This window comes from Cynocephalus volans, chromosome 2 (assembly GCF_027409185.1).
Source record: "Cynocephalus volans isolate mCynVol1 chromosome 2, mCynVol1.pri, whole genome shotgun sequence".
Lineage (NCBI taxonomy): Eukaryota > Metazoa > Chordata > Mammalia > Dermoptera > Cynocephalidae > Cynocephalus > Cynocephalus volans.
In genome coordinates this window covers 204,060,144-204,086,060 of record NC_084461.1, presented here as the reverse complement: position 1 = coordinate 204,086,060, position 25,917 = coordinate 204,060,144, and the positions used below count along the sequence as shown (strand labels likewise).

Sequence of the window (25,917 nt, the reverse complement as noted above, 5' to 3'; positions counted from 1 at the left end):
TCCCGTGCAGCCGTGCCCGCAGGGAGGGGCGGGAGGCACGTCGCCGCGAGGGGGCGGGTCCCGGAAGTGCGTCACACCGCCGCTCCAGGGACGACTTGCTTGCTGAGCCGCGGCCATCTTGTGAGCTCGTCGTATCGTCCGTTCAGGGATCCTGTCTTGACGCGGCACTGGTCACTGACACCGAGGCGGACTGGCAGCTCTCAGCGTCGCAGTCATGCCGGCCGGACCCGTGCAGGCGGTCCCTCCGCCGCCTCCCGTGGCTACCGAGCCCAAACAGGTACGGCGCCCCCCTCACCTCGACTGGCGGCCCCCAGCCTTGGCTTGGGCCTTCCCCGCCGGCGCGGGCGCTTTTCGCTCGCGCAGGAAAGAGATGGCTCTGGAAGTTTTAGAGGGACTGCAAGTCCCAGGAGGCACCGCGCTTTTCGCGCTGCGCCGCCTTCCGGTAGCGAAGCGCGCTCTTTAGAACAGTGGTTCTCAAAGTGGGCCGCGCACCCTCAGGATCAACACCACTTGGGAGCTGATCAGAAATGCAGTCTCCACCTCAGACCTTCTAAATAGGAATCTGCATTTTAACAAGATTGCAAGGTGGTTCGTTAAAGCGTGAGAAGCACTGAACCAACCCATTCACTGGTCTTCTGTGCCAGTTGGGCCCCCCCGGCCCCCCCAGCCTTTGCCCAGTAGTCCTTTATTTCCCAGCCTGGCCGGTACATCTGTGTTTGTTTCGACCTAAAGGAAGAAACTGAGGCAAAAATATAAAACAGCTTATTTGGGCCAAATTTTAAGATTGTAACCCGGGAACCACAAATTCAAGCTGTCGTGAAAATGAGCTCCGGAGGACAAAAGAGGAGTCAGTAATATTTAAAGGAAAAAGGAGAATCTTAAAGGGGCCGTTCCAAATTGTTTACCAAGAATTTACATTGGTTCACCAAAATAACATAATTATTGGCTATACATTGCTCTTTGCGTCATAAATTCCAGAACCCTTGAAATACAGCAAGGATGAGGGTTGTGTTGTACAACTTGTGATTACGTTTAGGTAGTTTATACCTGTTGAGGTGGCATCTAGTCTGGAAACAATTGCTAAAACGTGTGCTTTAGCAATTATGCCAGACAAGGGTGAGGTAGATGTGACTGCAGCCCTGTGCTTTGGGCCTTTTAAATTTAGCAAACCTTGTGTTTCTTAGATTTCTCTGAGCTACATTCTTTCTCAGGTGTTAATTCTCAGCACCTACTTGATGCTTACCATAAGCCAAACACTGAGCCAGGCTCTGAGGTTACTGGAATGAATAGGCACATTAGGGAGCTCAGATTAGTGGGAAGACAGACATACTTGAATGTTCAACGTATTGTTTAGATTGCTGTAAATGATACAGTGCTGGCCAGCCCTTAAAAAGCTCTCAATCAGCTGAGATGGAAAGATGGGCATAAATAATTGCAGTATGGTATGATGTGCCCTATAACGTCAGGTACAAAGGAGGTGATAATCCAATCAACATTGCTTTTTGGGGTAGAGGAGAGATTAAGGTAGGGGAAGCTCACAGGAGTGAGAGGTAAATTGCTTTTGGAAGGATGAGTAGGACTTCATTGGGTTGGAGATTGGGGAAGAGAAATAGCATCCTTGATTCATTTGGCAGACATTTATTGAGCATATGCTAGGTACTGATCACTGCTTTGAGTTCAGAATACAATGAGGAATGTGACTCAAGAGACTCATGCCCTTTTCTCAAATATTTAAGTGCCTGTGTGTCCCTGGCATTTTCCCAGGCACTGGGGGAAAATAAACAAGTTAATACCAGGTAATAAATGCAAAGACAATGAGATAAGAATCAGATGGTGCCTCAGTCAAGGGTAAATGAATAAGCGTGGTTGAAGTATAAGGTTGGAACAGTGGTAGCAGGAGATGTGATTCTAAGGATTAGAACTTTTCCTTGAAGGCAGTGGGGAGAAAAGAAAGAATTTTAAGCTGGATAGTGACATTTGTGGTTCAGAAATTCAGGTAGGCAGTGATGTGGAGAATAGCTAGGAGGACAGGAGACCAGTCATACTCTATTCAAAAGACACTGGGGCCTGGCCTAGATTGTGGCAGAGGATGGGGCAGAGGGGATAAGCAAGCTCTTGTCACAAAGCGGCTGATCGTGCATGCTCTTCAGCCAAAATGATGTGTTGGAATCCTGGTCTGCCATTGGGCTAGCTAAGCTCTATTCCTTTGTTTTGTCATCTGTAATATGGAGATAATAAGAGTACTTACCCCACAGGGCTCTCATAAGGGTTATAAGTGTTAATATATTTAAAGTGTTTAGAAAAATATCTGGGACCCACTCTGTGCTTGATAAATGTTTTTATTATTGAATGTGGAGGCTGAGGAAGGGAGAGGAGGCCTGAGTTTTTGGCATGGATGACCGGGTAGCCGTTCACGAGGAAAGAGGTTAGAGATGAAAGTGCCCAGGAGTCAGCTGGATCTAAAGCTCTGTGTCACACAAGAATGATCTGGAACATCAATTTGGGTAGGACTGTTCAACCTACAGGTGGTAGGGGAAGTGGAGGACAGTGGGAATACTATGAAAAGAACCAAGGACAGAATTTTGAAGGTCTCCAACATTACAGGGCAGGAAGTAAAACAGGAGCCAGGAAAGAAACTTGGGTGACATGGTGAGCAAGAAGAAAAGACAGGTGACAATTGGGCCTGGGAATTGAGTGGGGAGTTTTGTTGAGTAGGGAATTTTGAGAAAGACTGGTCACGAGTCCCACTCAGGTGATGGTTGTAGGTGGCTGTAGGCATTGGTTTTTGACTGGCAAGAGCACTTGAAATGAATGGGGAAGTGAGGAAGTGGGAACAGCAAGACTGCAGAGAACTCAGGACGTTTAGCTACCAGAGGGAAGAGGAGGAAGAAGGCAGCAGCAGAAAGAACATGAAGGCAGGGGAGAGACTTTATTTGTCTATGATGAGAGACTTGACCCTTTGTTTACTAAAGGGAAGGAGCTGCTGAGGGAAGACTATTGGAACTGATGGGACAGTTAATGTAGAATATTCAAGTGGAGTTGAACAAAACATTTGAGCATTGAATTGTGGTTAAGACTGTGAAATTGGAAAGCTCTGTTGGTTAGGGTGCAGTGTTATATAACACCATGGTCAAGCATTTGGATCCCTCTACAGCCAGCGGCCAAAAAAAACCCCGCCAAAAAAACAAAACGAAAAAGACTGTGGAATGGATGCAAAGGGAAAGGGCATTCAAGGAAAAAGGAGCTGCCAGCAGGGAATTTCCTGTTTATTCAGCAAAAAATCATTAACTATCCCGTACCAGAAACAGCGCTGGGTGCAGGGTTACAGATGTGGCCTTCTGGATTCTGGAACATGGTTTCTCAGAATGTAGTCAAAGCCTCTGCATCTTAATCACATGGGCACTTGGTAAAAATGCAGACTCTGGGTCCCACTAAGACAGTCTAACAAGGGCAAAGTCAGGGAGGCTGCTCTTTTCACTGGTTCTCCGGGAGCAGCCCATGCAAGCACAGTGTGGTTAAGAGAACTGCTTTTCTCAAGCAGAGCATTCTAACCCAAGGGAAGTCTGTGCTCTCAACAATATTTTGGAGGAGTTTAATGGTGGGGATCCCTCTCTAAACCAGGGACTTCAATACCTTATTTCCTTTTCCTGTTTTCACAGCCCACAGAAGAAGAAGCATCTTCAAAGGATGATTCTACCCCTTCCAAGCCAGTGGTGGGGATTATTTATCCTCCTCCAGAGGTCAGGAATATCGTTGACAAGACTGCCAGCTTTGTGGCCAGGTAAGATAGTTACTTCTGTTTGAGTGGGTCAGAAGTGGATTTTGGCACAAAGAGTTCTTGAATCAGCACAAGAGTAATGTTGGGGATTTTAGAGAGGCATTGTTGGCTTAGGCCTGTTAATTAATCTAAAACTACAAGACGGCAGTTTAACCTAAAAAAAACACATAGAGAAAAATATCTCCAAGTACATTGAGTTTATTTAGGAATAGACATAGGATTATAGGGCTGGCCAGTTAGCTCAGTTGGTTAGAGTATGGAGTCATAACACCAAGGTTAAGGGTTCGGATCCCCATACTGGCCAGCCACCAAAAAAATAAGGATGAAAAAATAGGATTATAATCTGGAATGCATACCATGGCAGGCCATGAATGCATTGAGTGAGGGAAGGGTAAGAGAATACTTTTATACTGGCAAAAAGGGAGAGGTTCATGTAAGCTGCTTGGAAACAGAATTCATTGGTTTCAGAGTCTCAAAGTCAGATTTGTCACCAGTTCATTGGTTGAGGTGTTGTAACTGGATAGTTTCTTCTCCAAGCATGTAGTTTCTTCTCCGGGCATCTTATCGAATTATTACAGTTCTAAAGAATATCTAATGATGAACTTTGTCACAGAAACATGTGTGTACATGCAAAGCAGGAGATGCATGAAAGACATGAAGGGATTTCTGATGGGTTTTTAGAAGGTCCTTGGAGACAGTTCTTACCTCGGACAAGCAAGCATTAGCCCTGCCTTCTTTTTGCCTTTCCTGGCTCTATTTTGTCTAGGTCCCACAAAGTGATTTCATCAACTTTCATGGCAATAGGGCTGGCTGCTTAGCTCACTTGGGAGAGCATGGTGCTGGTAACACCAAGGGCAAAGGTTCGGATCCCCGTACCAGCCAGCCACCAACAAAACAAAACTTTCACAGCAGTGACATGTTACCTAACATGCAGACTGGCATCTCCAGCATAACACAGCAGTAGCCAAAGTGAGAGTCACACCCACTTCCACAGTCACCAAGAATCTCTGTTTCCAAATGGGCCTGAGTCAAGTGGCCATAGATTTTTAGTTATGGTGATTGCTTTTGTGGGCATTTCTAAAATCTGCAAACTTGCTTTCATTTACATTGCAATGAAAGGACAGATCAATATCTCATTCTAGGATAAAAGAAGCAAGCAGGACTCTGTGCTCCACTTCTGCTGGGTTCACACATATTCATGCAGCATGCAGTAGAAATCAACAACCCAGTGTGGTTTTACAAAAGGAGATTTTTTTCCTCCAGGTTAGATCTTCCCTGGAAAGCTGCTTTGTCACAGACAGTATGTGTGTCTGTTTCTGAGCTGCTGGCCTGAGGAAGATAAAAAGGGGGCTTGGCATTCTCATTGTGCAAGGACCACATTCCACAGAGCTTCAAATGATTGAATACAATGCCACCTCAGGTTTGTTGTGGGGCAGGAGTGCGGTAATGGGACTGAAAGTAGTTGTTACATGACGTAGGTGTTATCTGTCTTCTCAGATGGGGTGGAAAGCGGCCTGAGTTTCTCCTGTCTCTCCCTTTTGTACTTTTACACACTCACATATCCTTAGATGAAATCTTCTTGATGGCCACTTGACTCCAAAGGTCAATGCATTTCCTAGTAAGTATTCCTTTGGCAGCTAGTAGGCCATGTCCAGCTTAGAGATGTTTTGTTTGTTCTAGAAATATTTTTTTTTTTTAAAGATGACCGGTAAGGGGATCTTAACCCTTGACTTGGTGTTGTCAGCACCAGGCTCTCTGAAGTGAGCTAACCGGCCATCCCTATATAGGATCCGAACCCGTGGCCTTGGTGTTATCAGCACCACACTCTCCCAAGTGAGCCACGGGCCGGCCCCTTAGAAATATTTTTTTTAAATTCAAATTAGTCGCCGCTATTTTAAAATGAGGAGATTTCACAATAAATCTGGATTTCTGGCTTCTCTTGATAAACTGAACAGCACCTTCTTGCATAGAAACAGTAGCTGGTCCTGAGCAGACTGCTGCCTTCAGTCAGGGCATTTGCTCTCTGGGGGGGCCACACCTTGACAATCACTCCCCCGAGGCAGCATCCCTATCACAATAAATCATTAATAAACCTTTCCTTTCCCAGCCTCCTAATAAGATTAAACATAGAAAGAAATTACTCTGGTTGATGTCTCACTGTATTAGCTCTGTACAGATTCATCTTATCACATTTCGAGGGTTTTGATTAACTTGGTTATTCAATTAAAAGCTGCTCTGTGCCATGTCATATTTAGGGCAGCAGGTGTCAAGTTTAAGATAAATGTTTAATGTCTTATAGCAACGGTCATGTTTCCCCTTTTCCCCGATACCGAATAAATAGGAAAAGGGTGTTGGGTGAAGAATCACCACAGTCTTACTACCAGTATAGTTTCTACCAACTGTTTCACTTTTTCTTGTTTCCTTCTAGCCCTTGACATCCTTTTTTTCGGTCCTTGTAATACTAGCAGAGATAACATTCACATCCCGTTTTTCCCTCCCATGCTGTGTTGTAAGCATTTTTCCGCATTGCTCTGTGGTCTTCCTGATACTGCACGGTCCTTCTCTGAGAGGATGCACCTTGCTGAGGTGAAGGCCGTCCTTGACTTGACCATCTCCTGTATGTTTTCCTTTGAGGTTGTTTCCAGCATTTCAGTTTGGCAGATGAAGCTGTGGGGAAGTCTCTGAGCATTTTCCTTCTCTTTTAGATTGTTACCTTAGAATAAAATTCTGTGTGGCACATTACTGGCTGAAAGAGCGTTTTTAAAGATTTCTTAAACATTTTGCCAAGTAGCTTTTAATTAATTTTATGCCGTCCTCTGCTGCCACAGAAATAAGAGTTTGTTTATCCAAGTTCCCTTAAAAATGAGCATACATCCACATCTCTAAATCGATTTTTAGCTATGGTGATTGCTTTTGTGGGCATTTCTAAAATCTGCAAACTTGCTTTCATTTACATTGCAATGAAGGGACAGACCAATATCTCATTCTAGGATAAAACAAGCAAGCAGGACTCTGTGCTCTACTTCTGCTGGGTTCACACACATTCATGGAGCATGCAGTAGAAATCAACAACCCAGTGTGGTTTTGCAAAAGGAGATTTTTTTTCCTCCAGATTAGATCTTCCCTTCCTTGCACTTTGCTGTCAAGAAACTGAAGTGGAAATTACCCTTAAAAAGTCCCATTGGCTGCGTTTAGTCAAAATCATGTCTTTTTCTGCTGAAATCTATTCCTTCTATATTAGAGGATATAGTCCTAAAATTAACATTAGGATTTAAAACAACAGAATAGCTTGGAATGAACATGTCTGCCTTTTCATTGTTTTTCTTTCAGATTGTTCCCAGATGTGGTGAGGCAGTAATGTAGGAAACAATCAGGGAACCTTTTTCTAGCAGCTCTTCATTTGCCCTGGGCACTTGCTGGGGATGGTGGCCTAGTTTAGCAGGATTTAAGTATGCATTCAACCTACTCCTTGTGTGTGGTTTGCATTATTTTAGGAGGGAGGAAATGTTTCTTCAAAAAAGCATGAGGTTTCAGTTGGGCTAATATACTGTCAAATTGAGACCTCATGGTGTTAGTCACACTACAGGGTGTGACCAGAACTTGCTGAGGAACCAGCCTGGGTTTTGATGACCACCAGCCTGGTGCATATTGTTGTGGTGCCTAATCTGGGCACAGCATTGCCTGTACCCTGTCTTCTGCCCTCTTTTTAACTGAAAACGCCAGGGGGGTATGAAAGTCTAAGGAGAGTGGAGCAACCTGACTGGCACCAGCCCCTTGGTGTGTTTGGGGCATCTCTAGTGCAGGGTTCTGGCCTAAAGAGTGATGGAAACCTGACAGACATCTCCTAATACCCAAATCATCTCAAATGTTTATGGAACAGCCCCTTGCATTTGTAGGCTACTGTATGATTTAAAAAGACTTTGGCATCTTCTTAAGTGATTTGATCTCAACAGTTCTTCAAGACAGAAGGAAGGCAGTGTTTGCCACATTTACACATGGGGAAATCGAGGCAAAGAGTAGTTTTGGTAACTTTCGCTGTGTCAGAGTGAGTCAGTAGTGAACCTGAAACTTGAATGCGTACACATCTTGTGTCTTTAAGGTTACTGTGCTTTCTCACTGACAAAAGTGTTTTCTGTATGGGTGATGCCTTCAAATATTACATTGGGGTTCTTTAAAAATCAGGGTAGCCTAAACATCATGATAGGGACATTTTTTTTCATTATCCTGAGGTTTTGAAGGCATGCAAACTGGAAACATGGGAAAGATCTGGGGTACAGAGAGCAGGGGGAGGACCCCCCCACCCCCACTTACCTTGCCACACCATGTCATCTGAATGCGCCTTGCAGAGAGTCTACTAGTGTGGGCCTCACCAGTGGGAAATGAGGTGATTTTAGGCAGTACTTGGACGAGGTATTTTAGTCAAATCATCTAAAGTTTCATTTTTTTTCCAATCCTTCTCATTCTTGAAAGGACAAAGTCCTTTTGGTGCTGGTATATCTTTAACATCACTCTAGCACTAATGCCCACTTTTAACTAAGATAACTAGTCTCAGCAAACGTCTAGCTAAACTTTGGCAACATTATTTTCTTTTCTTTGTATGAGGGTACTTCAAAAAGTTCATGGAAAGATTTGCATTATCTTTTTTTGCTGAATGTATTATCTTTTCTGTTTTTCCATGAACTTTTCTAAGTAGTCTTGTACAGTATTTATTTTTGACTAACACTTTTTAGTAAAGGCATACTGATTTTATTTGATATAGTAATAGGTACTTTCCTTTTTAAACACATTTTTTCAAGTAAATTAATTTTATTAAGAGGAAAAAGCAATAGCCCAGATGGTTTTGGAAAAGGCAAGATTGGCAGAGGGGCTAAGGAATGACCAAAGTCAGGAAGACCCTGTGGTAAAGATAGCCTGGGTCAGGTGGAATGAAGGCAGATGGCACTGCCCGCTGATGCTAGAGGGCTCAAGGATCATGTCTGCTGTGCTGAGACACAGGCTGCTTTAAGCAGTGGGTGGGTGGTGGCAAGAAGGAGGCTCATATGGTGGTATTCTGGATTTAAGCAGTCATGAGGTTGTGGTGTTATTCTTCTATTTTTCCTTCTTCTAGAAATGGACCTGAATTTGAAGCTAGGATACGACAGAACGAGATCAATAACCCCAAGTTTAACTTCCTGAACCCCAATGATCCTTACCATGCCTACTACCGCCACAAGGTCAGCGAGTTCAAGGAGGGGAAGGCTCAGGAGCCCTCGGCTGCCATTCCCAAAGTTATGCAGCAGCAGCAGCAAGCCACTCAGCAGCAGCTTCCTCAGAAGGTTTGGAGCCCAGCCCCTCCCAAACCCTCCCCTTACTTCCCCAGGGCTGAGAAGGGTGGGAAGGACAGGAAGCAGGTGCATAGTATTTAACTCTGCTGTCCATACTCACAACCAGCCAGGGAGAGAAGTGAGGTGGTTGTCCCCATCTTACAGAGGCAGACGCTGAGGCTGAGGCAGTGAAATGCTGATGACGCTTGGCAGTTCCTGAGCACTGCTTGTCCAGCTGTGTGCTCAGTGCTTTAGGAGCCTTGTCTTAATTGACTCCTCACAGGCACTGCATGAGGAGGCTGGCAGAGCGACCATTTTACAGATGAGGAATCTGAGGCCTAGGGAAATGTGATTTATGCAAGGCCTTGACCGTGGTGTGAGAGCAGTGCCATGGTGTATGAAGGACCTGGCTGTGCTGAAGGATGCAGTGTGGTCTATGTCCCCTTCTTGTGCCATCCTTTCCCTTCTGTCTCATCTTCCCAGGGCCCCTCTGTTTGACCTGCCCTAATACCACCTTCCCTGCACTAAGGTCCAGCACTGGGGACTTCTGTGAATGAAGATAGGAAGGGCCAACACATTTTGCTTCTGTGTAGACCTGGACCAGTCTCTTCACTTTGTTCTTCTCCTGAGCCATGGTGGAAAAGTAGCCCCTTGTTTTGCAGTGGGATGTAAAGGTTAAAGTCAGGTTCTAAGATCTTGGATTGCAATTAATTACTTCTAGGGCCTCTGGCGACCTCAGTTACCTCATCTGTAAAAAGGATTCACAGTACCTGCTCTGTCTGCCTTGTTCATGTGGAGGTTGTGGAAACACTTTGTACAGTAGGGTTCTTGGTGTACAGTAGGGTTCTTGGCACACATGTAGGCCTTCCTGCATTTCTGTCCCCCTTAGGTGGGATTTAATAAGCCATGTTCCTCCTGGGTGTTCCACCACCCACTTTTGACCCTAGATTTTAGGGCAGTAGCAGAGATACAGACGGTCATGGGTCTTAGACACTCAAAGCTGTTCAGGGAGTTGAAACAGCAGTTGGCCTAGAAATTGATGCCCTTGTGAGTTAGGATTCTCTCACACCAAGTGCCAGTAGTATGTGCATAATTAATAGAAGCGTAGAAGTCCATGACCATCCTGCTGGGGGTGTGTTCTCATCCCCTCTCTCTGGAGTCAGTCCACCTCTGAACCTCTTGCCTCATATTCCTTCTGCATCTTAGGTCCAAGCCCAGGTGATCCAAGAGACCATCGTGCCAAAAGAGCCTCCTCCTGAGTTTGAATTCATTGCTGACCCCCCCTCCATCTCAGCCTTTGACCTTGATGTGGTGAAGCTGACTGCTCAATTTGTGGCCAGGAATGGGCGCCAGTTTTTGACCCAGCTGATGCAGAAAGAGCAGCGCAATTACCAGTTTGATTTTCTCCGTCCGCAGCACAGCCTTTTTAATTACTTCACAAAGCTGGTGGAACAGTATACCAAGGTGCCTGGGCAGGGCAGGGGCCGAGTGGGGGCTGGGTGGGCTGGACCCAGGAAAGAAAGGCATCTTACCACTGGAAGCATTCCATCCACTCACTATTTATGAGGACATCGCTTCCCTGTGGGGCCTCTGGGCAGATGAATCCCAGTTTAATGTAAAAAATCTTGCCTTTTTCTATTCAGTTGTTCCTTTAAATGCAACACAGACCTCTTATTTCTAAAGAGAAATGAAACACATGCTTGCTTACTACCATTAGGTGTTTGCCTGCTAAGTATCAAGGTCAAGATACGCTAGCTGCTTTTAACTACTTTTCCATTTTCAGTTGCCTAGTGCAGGGCCTGAAAAGAAGCAAGTCCTTAACAATTGCCCCCTATTACCTAATTTAATCATCACAAGAACCCATGAGGGAAGTGTTTTTTTCCATTTTTCAGAAGCAGAAGCAGGCTCAGAGAGGTAAAGTCATGTACTCATGGTCTCTCAACTATTAAGTAGCTGTGCTGAGATTTAAACCCACATTTGACTCTAAAACCTTTGTTCTTTACCCTACAGAATACCTGAAATCAGAAATATCATTTAAATAGGTGTTGGGAAATCATTTAATACTCATATAAGTTAGAATAGCTAACCTTTATTGAGAGCTTACATATGCAGCATCTTCTCATTTAATCTCTAATAGTCTTATAAGGTAGCCACTATTATGCTCACTTTACAGAAGAGAAAACTGAAGCACAGAGGTGTTAATTTGGCCAGGGCCACACAGCTAGGAGGTTACAGAGCTGTGACTTGAGCTCTGGCATTATTCACTCCAGACCCTAAGATCTTAATTACCATGTGACATTACTGCAATCAAGTATCTGAACAAGTCAATACTGGTATTTAAAATAATCAGATCGGGCCGAGCCCGCGGCGCACTCGTGAGAGTGTGGCGCTGGGAGCGCAGCGATGCTCCCGCCGCGGGTTCGGATCCTATATAGGAATGGCCGGTGTACTCACTGGCTGAGTGCCGGTCACGAAAAAGACAAAAAAATAAAATAAAATAAAATAAAATAATCAGATCATTAATTCATTGCAAAGTGCACTGGTATAGATTGGCCTGTCACACATTTTTCTTGCTACATATATAGCAGAGATTGTTTTCCTCACTTTTCAGTGGGATGGTCTACACATCTGTTCTTGATATCTAGAAACAGTACATTAAAGATGTGACTTGAAAGAACTCATAAGGGTTTCCTCTAACTTCATTCACTCTAAGTATATGATTAGAAAAAATTGTAAAAATGTTTGTGTTTAGAAAATGACCAAATCTTGGGGCCGGCCTGTGGCTCACTCGGGAGAGTGTGGTGCTGATAACTCCAAGGCCATGGGTTCAGATCCCATATAGGGATGGCTGGTTTGCTCACTGGGTGAGCATGGTGCTGACAACACCAAGTCAAGGGTTAAGATCCCCTTACCGGTCATCTTTTAAAAGAAAAAAAATAAAGAAAGAAAGAAAGAAAATGACCAAATCCAGAAGCTAGTAGTAGAGTAGTTAAAATAACAATTACTGAAGGCCCAAGGCCAAAGGGTTACTTTAAGTACACAATATCAAACATTGAGGCTTGGGTTAATTTCTCCCAGTGGCCTGCTTCTGGGGTTGAAGATCCCCAGATCCCTGTTTATTTTATTACTTTCCTGTTTGTTTCCCCCTCAGAACTTTGGTATTGGCATTTACTATTCTAACTTGAGGGTACTGGTGTCTGTCTCTAGCCGTGGAAGCCTCTATGAGCAGATAGTTCCTTGGGGTACAGGTACGGGGAGGATCAGGGTGGGGTTGAGCCACTTCGCCAATGGCAACAGATAACTGTTGGGGTAGTTGGAATGGCTGGCTGTTTAGAACAGGTAGCATTTATTCGCTCAGTAAATATACATTGTCAGACATTATTCAGGGTGCTGGAATTGTAGTGAACAGAAGACAGAAATCCCTGTCTTCATGGAGTTTGTAGTCTAGTGGAGAGGAGACAAGTGCGATGTCAGTGTATGTCAGATGGTGCTAAATACTAGAGAGAAAGAAAGGGGATGGAAATATAGGGATGTGGGGCAGGTAGGCTGCAGTCCTAAATAGGATAGTCAGAGGAGGCCTGAGTAGCATTTTCAAAAGGGTAGGAGCAGATCAGTTTCAGGAAAGCAGCCGTCATATACTGTGTTCTGGGTAATCTGCCAGTGCTTTGTATTCTTCCCTACTAATCCTTGAAGCAACCTTTTTTTTTTTTTTTTTTCCTAAAGATGACCAGCAAGGCGATCCTAACCCTTGACTTGGTGTTGTCAGCACCACACTCAGCCAGTGAGCGAACCGGCCATCCGTATATGGGATCCGAACCCAGGGCCTTGGTGTTATCAGCACCACACTCTCCCGAGTGAGCCATGGGCCGGCCCTGAAGCAACCTTTTTAAGTTGATGGTGCCAACTTTAAGTGGTGGTGTCACCATTTTGTAGAAAGAAACTAAATTACAGGGATTAAGTAACTTGCCCAAAGTTTCACAGCCAAGTGGAGCTGGATTTGGGACCTAGAGTGCCATATTCTCCTATCTCCGGGGCCTTACAGCAGGCTCAGGAGAGCCACATCTTTGCCCCATGGGTTGTGGTATACTGATATTTGCTTTAACTCTTCTGTTTCAGATCTTGATTCCACCCAAAGGTTTATTTGCAAAGCTCAAGAAAGAGGCTGAAAACCCTCGAGAAGTTTTGGATCAGGTAAGCTAAATAGGATTTCTTGCAACAAGTAACTGATGGTGCAAATTCTACCATGTGGGTTCTGTTTAGTGTTTGGAAACAGTCTCTGAGGTAGTACCTTATTATGTTCCAGGCATAGGAGTGGTAGGAAGAAAGGCCTTCTGTCTGGCTACAAAGGCTAAGGAAACCTGGATTCCATATGCCTCCTGATATAATGCTACTTCTTGCCTAGCTCTCAGCTTTAGTAGGTCTCTCTCTAATCTACTATAGCTAGAAGGCCAACTCCAAGGCACATCCTCTGGTGATAATGCCTTTTGAAGCTCCCATGTTGTCAGAGTCGCAAAGACATATTGGTGCTGGGTGTTTGGGGAGGCTGTGTGAATGTTTTTGTTTTTCAGGCAGTCAGACTGCTGCTCCTCTTGAGGACACTAGGTTGTCATGCAGACTTCCTGGAGGATTTTGCTGCTCTGTGAACAAAGATCCCCTTGCCAACTCAAGCAGAAAACTTTGAGGTTATAACAAACAGTTGCCCTTGGGGCCCAGACAGAGGGTTTCTGTAGCATTGAGAATTTTTATCCTGTCCAAACTCTGGGCCTGGCTGAAATGAGACGCAAATGCCATAGTTTGCTCCAGGAAGTTCCCCTTATGGACAGAGCAGCATCCTGTTCTGAAGGAGATGCTGGGTTTGATGAAGGCTCTGGAAGTGACAGTCTCATTAGGAGCAGAACCCGATTCAGCTCAGCAACATGCTGGTTCCTGTCCCTGCAGGTGTGTTACCGAGTGGAGTGGGCCAAGTTCCAGGAGCGTGAGAGGAAGAAAGAAGAGGAGGAGAAGGAGAAGGAGCGGGTGGCCTATGCTCAGATCGATTGGCATGATTTTGTGGTGGTAGAAACAGTGGACTTCCAACCCAATGAGCAGGGTATGTCTGTGAGGAAAGTGACTCCAGGTGGGGAGCCAGGAGCTTTGAGCCATCCTGGGAGATGTGGCACAAGTGTTCCCAGGGAGCAGCAGTATCTCTCAGAGGGCTTTATCAGTGTCTGTTTCCTCTCTGCTCCCAGAAGACTTCAGTTCTACCATTTTGCCCAAATAAAACACAATTCAACAAATACATATTCTGCCAGACCCTGGGTGGGCCTCTGGAGATAGGGAGAGAAGTCAGACATAGCCCTGGCCCTTGGAGAGCTCAGACAGACAGGGCAAATAGACGAGCCTTTGATCAGGAATCCCTTTGACTCTGGCTCACCTTCTGCCAGGGAACTTCCCTCCACCTACCACACCGGAGGAGCTGGGAGCCCGAATCCTCATTCAGGAGCGCTATGAGAAGTTTGGAGAGAGTGAGGAGGTCGAGATGGAGGTTGAGTCTGATGAGGAGGATGAGAAACAGGAAAAAGCTGAGGAGCCTCCTTCCCAGCTGGATCAGGACACCCAAGTGCAAGACATGGATGAGGTATGCTCCTGGGCAGGCCTGCAGGTGACCTTCCTCCCTGGAGTCCCAGGTGATCAGGGTGCTCTCCACCAGAGTCAGAGATCCAGCTCCCTTGTGAGGCTGGAAAGGAGGCGTGGACCCTGAACAAGGCCATACAGCTGCCGAAGCCCAGTCAGCACAGAGTCTCTTTCCAGCTCTGGCAACAAAGATTCATTCACAGGCAAGGATCTAAAAGCTGTGCCGGCCCTGTTCTGTGGCCTTTCTTTGACTCAGAGGCCGTGCTCCCCCACCCCTCCCATGCCAGCCCTCAGTTAGGGAATTCGACGTTGCCCTATGCTTTGGTGCATTCTGAGCTCTTAGCTAGGCCCAGAGCTTTTCTAAATGTAGCCTACACTTATAGACATCCCTTCAAGCAGGCCCTTCAAGCCAGGCCCTTCAAGCAGGCATAGTCGCCAGAGCCAAGCTGTTCTCCCCACCCTTTGGAAAGAATTTGTGTGTAGCCTGAGAAGAAAGGGCCTCTGTGTCTGTGGGAATTGACTTTTTCTCTCCCTCCCAGCATTGCTCCATGAGCGGCTACCATTGAGTGCTGACTCGCCCTCCCTCACCCCTCCCCAGCATGTTAAGTGCCCTTGGCCTCTTGGGACTGCTTGGTGCCAGCTGCTGGAAATGCCTGGGAGGAGCATTAGCACCAAGGCCCTCAGCGCTCCCATTCGTGGTGTGAGGAAGCAGCTTGGCCTGCTGCCGGCTGGCCTCTACTGCCATGGGAGGCTTAGTACATGGACACTGGCTGGCAGAAGCCAAGGCCAGGGATCAGCTGCAGGAAGGTGACCTCTTTTTACCTCTCTGAGTCCTGCCTCTGCTTTGCTTTTCAGGGTTCAGATGATGAAGAAGACGGGCAGAAAGTGCCCCCACCCCCAGAGACGCCCATGCCTCCTCCTCTGCCCCCAACTCCAGACCAAGTCATTGTCCGAAAGGACTATGATCCCAAAGGTAGGGCCTGCTTCCCAGCCCTTGGACTGCCCAGAAAGGTCTTGTGTGTTCTTGGTTCCTCAGACCTGTTTTTTAGAGGGTTTGAGGCAGCTTGCTATAAAAGCATTGCTAGCCCCTCTATTCTAGGCCTTGAGGTAAGGAACAGGGCTTAGTTGTCTCTGGTGCCTTGGTGCATTGTGCAGTGCCAGGTGGCACTGAATGGATATGTCTCAAATGAATGGTTCATGAATGAAACGCCACCCTCTTAACCCAGGCTGCCACCCAGTATTCTCACCATCTTTGTTTCGTTTTAGCTTCCAAGCCCCTGCCTCCAGCCCCTGCTCCAGATGAATATCTTGTGTCCCCTATCACTGGGGAGAAGATCCCTGCCAGCAAAATGCAGGAACACATGCGCATCGGGCTCCTCGACCCCCGCTGGCTGGAGCAGCGCGATCGCTCCATCCGTGAGAAGCAGAGCGACGATGAGGTGTATGCACCAGGTGAGATGGGGGTTATGAGAGAGCCCATGGGAATCTCCAAATTATGGAATTACGGTCAACTTGCTTTAAGCAAACATAGAAAGCAATAATTAAGGTCCACAAAAGCTTTTGATGATAGACATAGCCTCTGATATTGCAAAAGAACTCCCCATTTTCCAGTAGGACTCTCCACAGGAACTCTCCAAAGGCAGGCACTGGCAAAGATGACATGTGCCTATTGACATCCCAGAACAAGATCTGGCTATAGCTGGGAGGGGCACTCATTCCCATGTCTGTTTTAGCCTGAGGGCACTGGTGGCTGGACTACCTTGAGGTCCTTGAAACGAAATAACGATGGTCCTGTTCCTGCTGTGTGAGAAGCAGTATGATAGGGAACTGTGCCAGAGACAGGAGGCCAGGCTTTCTGTCCCGATTCTGCTCCTTGCCTCTCATGTGACCTTGTCCTTGCAGTTTCCCCTCTCTGGCCCACCGTCCTTTTGTAAGTCCAGAGATTGGACAAGTACTGGGTTTATAGGCTTAGTGCCGACTGGGCAGCTTTCCCCAGGCTCGGAGAACAAGAATGCTGTGTTAGGCCCTAGAGTCAGCCTCATCCCATGGAATCGGCCTCCAACCTGCACACCAGAAAAGCAGCTGCCTTGTGAGGAGAGCACCTAGTTCAGTTTCTCTTTCTCTCCCCTGCCTCCACTCTGTGACTGTGTACAGGTCTGGATATTGAGAGCAGCTTGAAGCAGTTGGCCGAGCGGCGTACTGACATCTTTGGTGTAGAGGAAACAGCCATCGGTAAGAAGATCGGTGAGGAGGAGATTCAGAAGCCAGAGGAAAAGGTGTGGCCAAAGTGGATCTTAGTACCTTTCCTGCCCTCAGTTTCCCATACTTGGGCTCAGTTCCAAGAGCTCTGACAAGCTGTGGCTCTTTTTTCCCTTGCAGGTGACCTGGGATGGCCACTCAGGCAGCATGGCCCGGACCCAGCAGGCTGCCCAGGCCAACATTACCCTCCAGGAACAGATCGAGGCCATCCACAAAGCCAAGGGCCTGGTGCCAGAAGATGACACCAAAGAGAAGATTGGCCCTAGCAAGCCCAATGAGATCCCCCAGCAGCCACCACCTCCGTCTTCAGCCACCAACATCCCCAGCTCTGCTCCACCCATCACCTCAGTGCCCCGACCACCTGCAGTAAGCCAGCAGCCTCATGTGACTGATCTTTTAGAGCTTGGTTCTTGGGGTTGGATACTGTTGGCTACGAAGGGCAAGTGCCTTATAGAGGGACTTGGGTGCTGAGTGGGTCAAGTTGAAAGAGAACCCTTTAAATGGAAGTGGGAATCTATAGCCTGATCTCTCCACAGAGGACGATTAGAACAGGGAGGGAGGCAAGTGGCAAATATGAGAAGCAGGTTTGAGGCAGAGAAAGTTTGCAGGGCTTCAAGGTCTTTGAAAACTGCTAGCCCATCTACAGGAAGCTGAGTCAAGGTCAGCCTCTTTAGTGGTGCTCTTAGCGTCTTCCACGAGCAGCTGGTTGGGTGTGACCTGCCAAATCCCAAGAGGAGAGAATGTCACAGTGGGCCTTTCAGCAGCGCAGTTTCTGTCAGATACCTGTGTGGGACTGTAGTCTCTTGGTCTTTGGGGGCTGAGCTGGAGCTATCCAGTCCCAGTCCTCAGAGCTGCATGTTGCCAGCTACCAGCTGTGCGTGCCCTTCTTCCTATGATCTGTGGGTTTCTTCCCTACCACAGATGCCACCTCCCGTCCGCACTACAGTTGTGTCCGCAGTACCTGTCATGCCCCGGCCCCCGATGGCTTCTGTGGTCCGGCTGCCCCCAGGCTCAGTTATTGCCCCCATGCCGCCCATCATCCATGCGCCCAGGATCAATGTGGTGCCCATGCCTCCTTCGGCCCCTCCTATCATGGCACCCCGCCCACCCCCCATGATTGTGCCAACAGGTCAGTGTCTCTCATATTGCTTTTCAGGCCACTGGGTCAGGGACTACAAGCTAAGCACTGTCAGTACAGCAGTGGCTGATGTTAGTGCCAGCTGTTCCAGCTTGGTATCCAGTACAGAGGAGAGCCCTGGCTTCCTAAGTGAAAGATCCCAGAGCCAGAAACCACAGCTCTGGGGGGCAGCAGGGGGTGGGATAGGAGGCTAAAATAGTGTAGTTGGAGTCTGTGTACGAGGGGCAGGCCCCAGACAGGCTCAGACCTGACAGATGCTTGTTGTCAGCTGGCATCCACTCCATCCATCAGTCCATCCATCAGTCCTGCCCTTCCTCCAGTCCCCTGCTGCCCAATCTGGGCAGCCTCCCAGGTCCCTCTGCTGGGGAAGCTGCTGGCTTCCAGACTCAGTAAGGAGTAGCACTTCACACCTCTGACTGGGCAAAACCTTTGCAGTCTCCCCTGTCAGATTTTCACCCCGTTTCCCTGACTCAAGGGGTTGATTATTCCTGACTTTGCAGCCTTTGTGCCTGCTCCACCTGTGGCACCTGTCCCAGCTCCAGCCCCAATGCCCCCTGTGCACCCTCCACCACCCATGGAAGATGAGCCTGCCTCCAAGAAACTGAAGACAGAGGACAGCCTCATGCCTGAGGAGGAGTTCCTGCGTAGGAACAAGGTACGGGATCCCAGAGTGCTTCCTGTGGCCTGGAGTGTTTAGCAGGGGATCCAATACTGCCCAGGCACATGATCAGCCAGTCACTCCTTTGGCTGATCCTGTTCCACTCCTACAGTTTTGGCTTCTGGGGTCTAGGTCAGCCACTGAAGGCTTCTGAGGGCTTCTGAACACAGTAAATGTGTTCTTGCCACACTAAATGTGGGGCAAGTGGAGGAGCAGAGAGCAGTGGTGGTCATCAACACCCCTGGTGTGGACTCTTGTGGAGGCCAGCAAGGAGACCTAGCTGCAGTAGTAGTATGACTTGGGTATGAAAGGGGCTCTTAGGCTGGCCAGTCAGCTCAGTTGGTTAGAGTGTGGTGTTATAACACCAAGGTCAAGGGTTCAGATCCCCATACTGGCCAGCCACCAAAAAACAAAGGGCCTCTAGACACCTGGAGGAAATCCTGGGTGCACCGCACATAAGTTCAATGTGGCCTTCCTCTGAGCTCCAGCACTTAGGAGGTCTGCATGTTGGGGTGGAATCCTGTTGTGGTGCTGGAATAAGGAGAGATGGGAACCTTGTCACTGCCAGTGCTTGGCGAAGTGTTGTGCTCCAGTGAGGACGCAGAAAACAGTCCTAGCCCCCACTCCACCAATGCATTTGACCAAATCTTTGTTTTCTTTCTAATAATAGTTCTCGTTTCTTGAGCACTCACTCAAGTGCCAGGATAGAACCAGGTCCTTTATTGGCACTATTTTGTTTTATGCTCACAACAGTACTCTGCTATAGTTGTGATTGACCCTATTTTACAGGTAATCACCTTGAGGCTCAGAAAGACCTAGTCAGCTGGGAACTGAATTGAGAACTTAGGTCTTCTGACTTCACAGGTCATATTCTTTCCCCATGGGGTATTTTTTGGGGTTTACAGAGAATTTTTACCTAACTTCTTCACTTTAGCTCCAGATTTATCAGGAGGCAAGGCAGGGATCATTTTAAAGAAGAGAAACCAAATCTTGAAAAGGGCGAATGACTAGTGCAACCTCACAAGTGCTGTCAGTAGTGAATAGGGCCAGAATCCAGGAGCTTAGATGGACAGGTTATATTATCTGTCACTGGGTCTGGGATAGCAGAGCATAGGTCATAAGGCCATCTCCTCTTTTGCAGGGTCCAGTGTCCATCAAAGTCCAGGTGCCCAACATGCAGGATAAAACAGAATGGAAACTGAATGGACAGGTGCTGGTCTTCACCCTCCCACTCACAGACCAGGTATGGCTTGCTAATACCAACTGACATCAAGTGCATGGGAACCAAGGGATCAGGGGACAGCTTCCTCCAGCTGGCCTTAGCAAGGGAGTGAATAACCTTTCCTTGTCCCACAGGTCTCTGTCATCAAGGTGAAGATTCACGAAGCCACAGGCATGCCTGCAGGGAAACAGAAGCTACAGTATGAGGTGAGTCCAAAGCATCCGTGGTCCTGCCCCTTGGGTCGCAACATCTCTGCTGTCCCAGAAGCTAAATCCCCTGTGGAAACAAACAGGAGTGGGGAGATATCTGGGTATGGATATCTGAGTCCATCCTAGAAGTGATGATGCTGGCTGGAAGTGTAAAATTCAACATCCCTTCATGATAAAGACTCTTAGCAAATTAAGTATAGAAGGAAAGTATCTCAACACTGTAAGAGCCATATATGACAAGCCCACTGCCAATATCATCCTGACAGCATGAGGCTCTGACAGTACAGTCTTGTATGGGATCCAGAAAACCCTTTACCTTAGCAACTGAGGCTAGAGATCTGGGGGCAAGACCTGGGAGTGCTCTGGTGGGTTTCTGACCTAGTGGTGGGGCCATCCCAGCCAGTGTGACGTCAGGCACATGGCTCTGTGCGTGGACACGGAGATGATAGTCCAGCCCAGCCTGATGCCCACCAGGTTACACAGGGTGCTATGTTATCTGTCTTTGGAGTTTTAACAAATCCCCACTGTGGGCCTTAGTTTCATCCTCTATGAAGTGAGGCTGTGGACCAGGTGATTTCTAAAGGTTTTATGAGTTGAGAATTAAAACTTCAAGGGGTTGGTCAGGGCCAGCTTCTTGGGGAGTTGATCTTTGAGCCAAATGCTGACAAAGGGGAAGCATAAGTCAATGGGAAGGAAGGAAAAGGCATACTGATGGGGAGCCAGAGCCCTCCAATCTACTGTACCCCTTCCCCCCCACCTTCCCTCAAGCGCCTGTATTTGCTAAATTCAGAGTGTGAGCAGCCTGAGCTCAGAGCTGTGAAGCTGTGGCAGTGTGCTCAAGGCCAGGTTGTCCCGCACTAAGACATGCCATCTGTTTTCTAGGGCATCTTCATCAAGGATTCCAACTCACTGGCTTACTACAACATGGCCAATGGTGCAGTCATCCACCTGGCTCTCAAGGAGAGAGGCGGGAGGAAGAAATAGAAGAAAGAAACCCGCTGTCCGGTCCCTGCCGTTTTGTCTCTCCTGTCCCCCACCCCCTGCCCCAGATGAGGAGGCCTACCTGGGGCCTCAGGAGCTGCCTGTACATTTGTGTCCCTTTTACTCAGTTTGAGAATTCAGATTGTCCTGCAGAGGTTCATTTCCCCCACCCCTTCTCCACATTGGTAGGAGTATCAGGGCCTTTTAAGCCACTCTCTGGAATCCCTCTGTGTTAGGGACTTGATTTGAGGGCATTCATTTCTTTGGGCAGTCCATTAGGAACTGAGAGCCCAGGGATGTCCTGTAGGATAGTTTTATAGTGCCAAGTGGCACTTGGCTGATAGAATATGGTTATTGTCATTAATCATTTTGTATCTTGCCATGGGCTAATAAACCTTTTGGACCCTTCTTGTGAAATCAGTGTAATGAGACTTGTCCCTTGGCCACCTATGCCCTGTCCAGACTTGAGGCAGTGGGAACACTATACAGTGCTATGTGGGTCCTCTGCTCTGAGGAATCCTAGGCTTTGTAAGTAAATTCTTGCCACCATCATATCTTTTATGTACTAGAATCTTCTTAAACTTTTAAAAAGCAAAGTATTTGTATTGCTCTCTTAAAACATCAGGACCTTAGGGCCGGCCTGTAGCTCACTTGGGAGAGTGTGATGCTGATAACAGCAAGGCCATGGGTTCAGATACTATATTGGGATGGCTGGTTAGCTCACTTCGGAGAGCGTGGTGCTGACAACACCGAGTCAAGGGTTAAGATCCCCTTACCGGTCATCTTGAAAAAAAAAAAAAAAAAAAAACATCGGGAACTTCCAAAGGCCTAGCCCTGTGTTTGTAACAGACTAACACAGGATGCCTTCAGCATGCCAGGCAGCACAGAAAAACAAAGACACATGACGCAGTCCCTGGGTCAGTGGGCAGTGGAGATGAGACTTGAAGGTAGCAGTTTCCTGCAAGCCTGGATCACCCATCACCTGACTGGCTCTGTGGCCCTGGGCAGGTGACTCACCCGGTGTGAACACGGACATGAGGTTTCTTTAAAATGTGTTTACTTAACAAACACCTAGTGCCAAAGCCATGCACTATTCTAAGGACTTTATAAAATTTAGCTATTTTACTCCTTACTGTCTTAAGCACTTTATCAATTTTAACTGATATAATCCTCATGAGAGTATTCTTATTTAACAATTGAATAAACTGAGACACCGAGACTGAGGGTAAGTCACGTGACCACAGCCACACAATACAGAGATGAAAAGAGAATGTATGCAAAACACTTGTTATAGTCCTGGTCCCTGAGTTAAGGGCCAGACAAAGGCTGTTATTTTTGGAATCACACTATGATGGAGATAGGTGCTGCTGTGGGGTGTTCAGAGGAAGGAAGGTCAGAGCCTGTTGATAACCGTTTCCTGATTTTAAACCTAAAGCACATTGCATCCTGAAGATGGCACGTGTGTAGCCCCTGAGAGTTCCCAATGCTTTTGATCCTCCTAGCTGCCCCATCAGGTCATCTCCAGGGCTCAGAGGGGTGAGACCATTGCCAAGGTCACAGAACCAGTAATCGAGTCACCACCTCAGCCAAGCTCAGAGCTTCCAATTCCAAACCTAGGGCTCAGGCAGCCCCTCTACACAGTGCAGTCATGGTTCCATTACAAATTGCTGGATTCATCACCTTTTTAACTTTGTTGATGGGATATCGTTCCTCACCCTGGCTGAAATTTGCATTTAGCTTGATTGCTAAAAGTTTGCCCTTGGAAACAAGTCAAGATTTGGCTTCCTGAAGGTGGGCCTCATGATCTAGGTACCTACAGTGAGCCCACTGCTGGTTGCTTCTCCATGGCCAACATCAAAACTGCCCCTGAGGACTACCTGGGTCTTATACCAAGAGGGAAAGGGGTCAAGGGACTTGGGGCAATTCCACACTCTAGGCTCTTATTTCTTTCTGGGAGTGGGAAGGGGCAGGACATGGTGTCAGAGTACTCTCTTCCGTGGACTTACAGACCTTAGAGGGCCTCTGTGGCTGAGGCTGTGACAGGTTCAGGAATGCTGCTGGGCGCAATGTAAGTGAATGGGCTCTTTGAGCCACCCTGTGGGTAGTGAGCCCAGTTTCCTGGACCTCCTGAATGAACATCTGTCCTGGCCTACTCAGTCACAGAAGGCCTATCGACCACAAGGCCTTGTGACCATCAGCGGTGACGGGCCCAGCATGTGGTCCAGTACTGCACATCTGTTTAGGGCCTGCAACACTAGGTAGCACCTTGCTCTTTACAAAGCTGCTAGCACAGCTTTTTTGATTCTCACTGCAATCTCCTGAGGATTAATTGTCCCATTTTTAAATGAGGTATAATACCCAAGGTCACATAATCAGTGAGGGCTTTGAAAAGCCAAAGCAGCTCATCCATTCCTGGTGACCACAGTGTTTGCACTGCTCCGCCACACCAGGCTGTGAAATAGGGAGAAAATGTTCCCGTTGTGAGACCCCTGGGAAAACCAGGTGAACTTGACACTTTCAGAGTCACTATAATTTTAAAGACTTGTATGCAGAGAGCTCCAGGAGTCAAAAACATTAAGGAATTTCACTTTCAGTTGAACTTGCTGCTTGAAGTGAATACTTATGTAGCCTTGAGGAGGTCACTAGATCAGACCCATTTCACTTTAAAGTTATATATTGTGTTAGAGAATATATGTAATGGTTATATTAGGATATATACTTGAATGGAAATCTGCTATGTATTGTAACTACAGCAATCATATGTAATATGATTTATCCCCATAATTAAGAAATCAAGATAACAACTATGTTTCAACTTTTTAAAAAATTATATTAAAAAAATCAGAAAAGTATAGTACAGCTCATATTTAAGAGTATATGTGAGTATACACACTAGTATATGAGATTTTTAGAAGTTTACTTTTTAAAAATAAAAGTAAAATGTAAGATTTTGGAGTTATGATCATTAACTGCCTGATTTGGCGATTTGCTTTTAACTATTCTGCATTGTTATATTTTAAAAAGAGCATGTAAGCAAATCTCGGTATCCCTGGGCCCTATAATCCATGAACCAGGACAAAATAAACTCCTGCTCATCATTATATCATTACAGAGAAGGTACTACTGCTGCTTTAAACCAAGTTCAATTAAGCCCATCAGTGATTCCTATCCCTGAGCTGTGATGATTAGGGTAGGCATGTGACCCAGCGTAAGTGGTTGACATGAGAGAGTGTAGCCTCCTCACCCTTGAACAGAAGCTACCAGAAGACTTGTGGATGTGTGAGGAAGGATGTAAGGCCAGGAGCTGCTGCCATAAAGGGCTCTAGCTTGAAGATGAAGCAGCCACAGTGAGGAGGACAAAGAAAAGGAGGGATAAGAAAAATGACACCATAGCTCTGGTGATACAACCTCTTGATCAAATTTCTCTTGAAGCTTACCCTACCTATGATTTTTTTTTTTTTTCCAAAGCTGTGGACCCACTAAATACAGTTTTAGTTTAAGCCTATTTGCGTTGTGTTTTCTGCAACTTGGGCCAAAAGATTCTTAACTGTTATCCTTCATGTTGGAATAATTAAGTTTTGTAACTTACCTGCTTTTTGTAGGCTGCCGGACACCAGCTGTCTACCTCCTGAGCCTCAACTCTACTATTATGGGTAGAGGCTATGACATCTGGACTTTTTGCTCATGGCCCATGTGACAAGTTACCTGAGCACATGCAAACTACGTGTTCCAGGATCCAGGAGAGGGGCCTATGTGAAGAACTCGGCCCCAGCTTTTGGGAATGACCCCAGCAGGATGACACTCCAAGATATCAACACATTCCTGTAGCCCTGGTAAACATCTCTCACCTTTCAAAGAATGCCCACAACAACCAGTCCACCAGTATGTTTCACAGCATTGCCTAAGGCCTCTATTTTGTATTCCAGTGAACCACGTGATTCTGCAGGGCATTCCTTCCTAATCACTTATTTGTTCACTCCTCCCTCTGCTTTCTCACTCCAATCTAACCGTACCATATTCTGAGCCTGCTTCTTCAAGGGGAAGCTTCGCACCTGCTGTCCCACATCTTGTATACTATTCTCCCAGATCCCCCAGATGGGCTACCTCATTTCCATCCATCCCCCACCCCCACCCCAGCATTCTCTATACTTACCCTGCTTTATTTTCTTCACATTGCCTGACATATGTTCTATACTTGTTCATGTTCTCCCTCTTCCACTGGACTGTAAACTCTATTGAGCCAGAATTTAATCTCTCTTGTTCACTAGAGTAATGCACAGCCTATTATAGTTGTATTACATAAGTTAAAGAGCTCTGGAGATTAAAGGAAGTAAAGAAATTAACACTTAAGTGCCTACTATGAGCTGGAGGCTTCAGAGGAAGCCTCTTTACCAAGTAATTATTGACTTTCCTATTTTTCGGAAGAGGGAATCAGGTTCCAAAAAGTTAAGCAATTTTCTCAAGAACGCCCGGTTACTGAGGGGCCCCACCATGAAATGAAGTCTCTTAAGTCGTGCCATTGATTAAATTGGGTAAACTCCCCTGCTGTAGCCACCAGCTGTGGTGAGAAACACTCAAGACCATAACAAATTTGCAAGTGCTTTGCAAACTAAAAATGTCACCGCTCCTAGCTACTAATTACTGGGCATCTCCATGTGCCAGGTGCTTAGCACATATTGTCACACTAAAGTCTCAGAACAACTCTGAGGAGGAGTATTTCAGTATTTTCAGTATTTGCATTTTACAAATAAGGAAA

The 25,917-nt window shown here is 46.7% G+C and overlaps 1 protein-coding gene across 1 annotated transcript; it reads left to right on the top strand.

Annotated features, from left to right (window-relative positions):
• The first annotated feature begins 89 nt into the window (after positions 1 to 89).
• SF3A1 (splicing factor 3a subunit 1) lies at positions 90 to 21,578 on the top strand. Its single transcript, XM_063085854.1, has 16 exons — positions 90 to 277; positions 3,660 to 3,781; positions 8,886 to 9,093; positions 10,288 to 10,545; positions 13,198 to 13,272; positions 14,020 to 14,170; positions 14,505 to 14,698; positions 15,550 to 15,667; positions 15,961 to 16,146; positions 16,849 to 16,970; positions 17,074 to 17,319; positions 17,875 to 18,082; positions 18,592 to 18,746; positions 19,891 to 19,992; positions 20,106 to 20,177; positions 21,063 to 21,578. Exons 1-16 carry the CDS (start codon positions 215 to 217, stop codon positions 21,162 to 21,164), a joined length of 2,382 nt encoding a protein of 793 aa, XP_062941924.1. The 5' UTR covers positions 90 to 214; the 3' UTR covers positions 21,165 to 21,578.
• Positions 21,579 to 25,917: the final 4,339 nt, after the last annotated feature.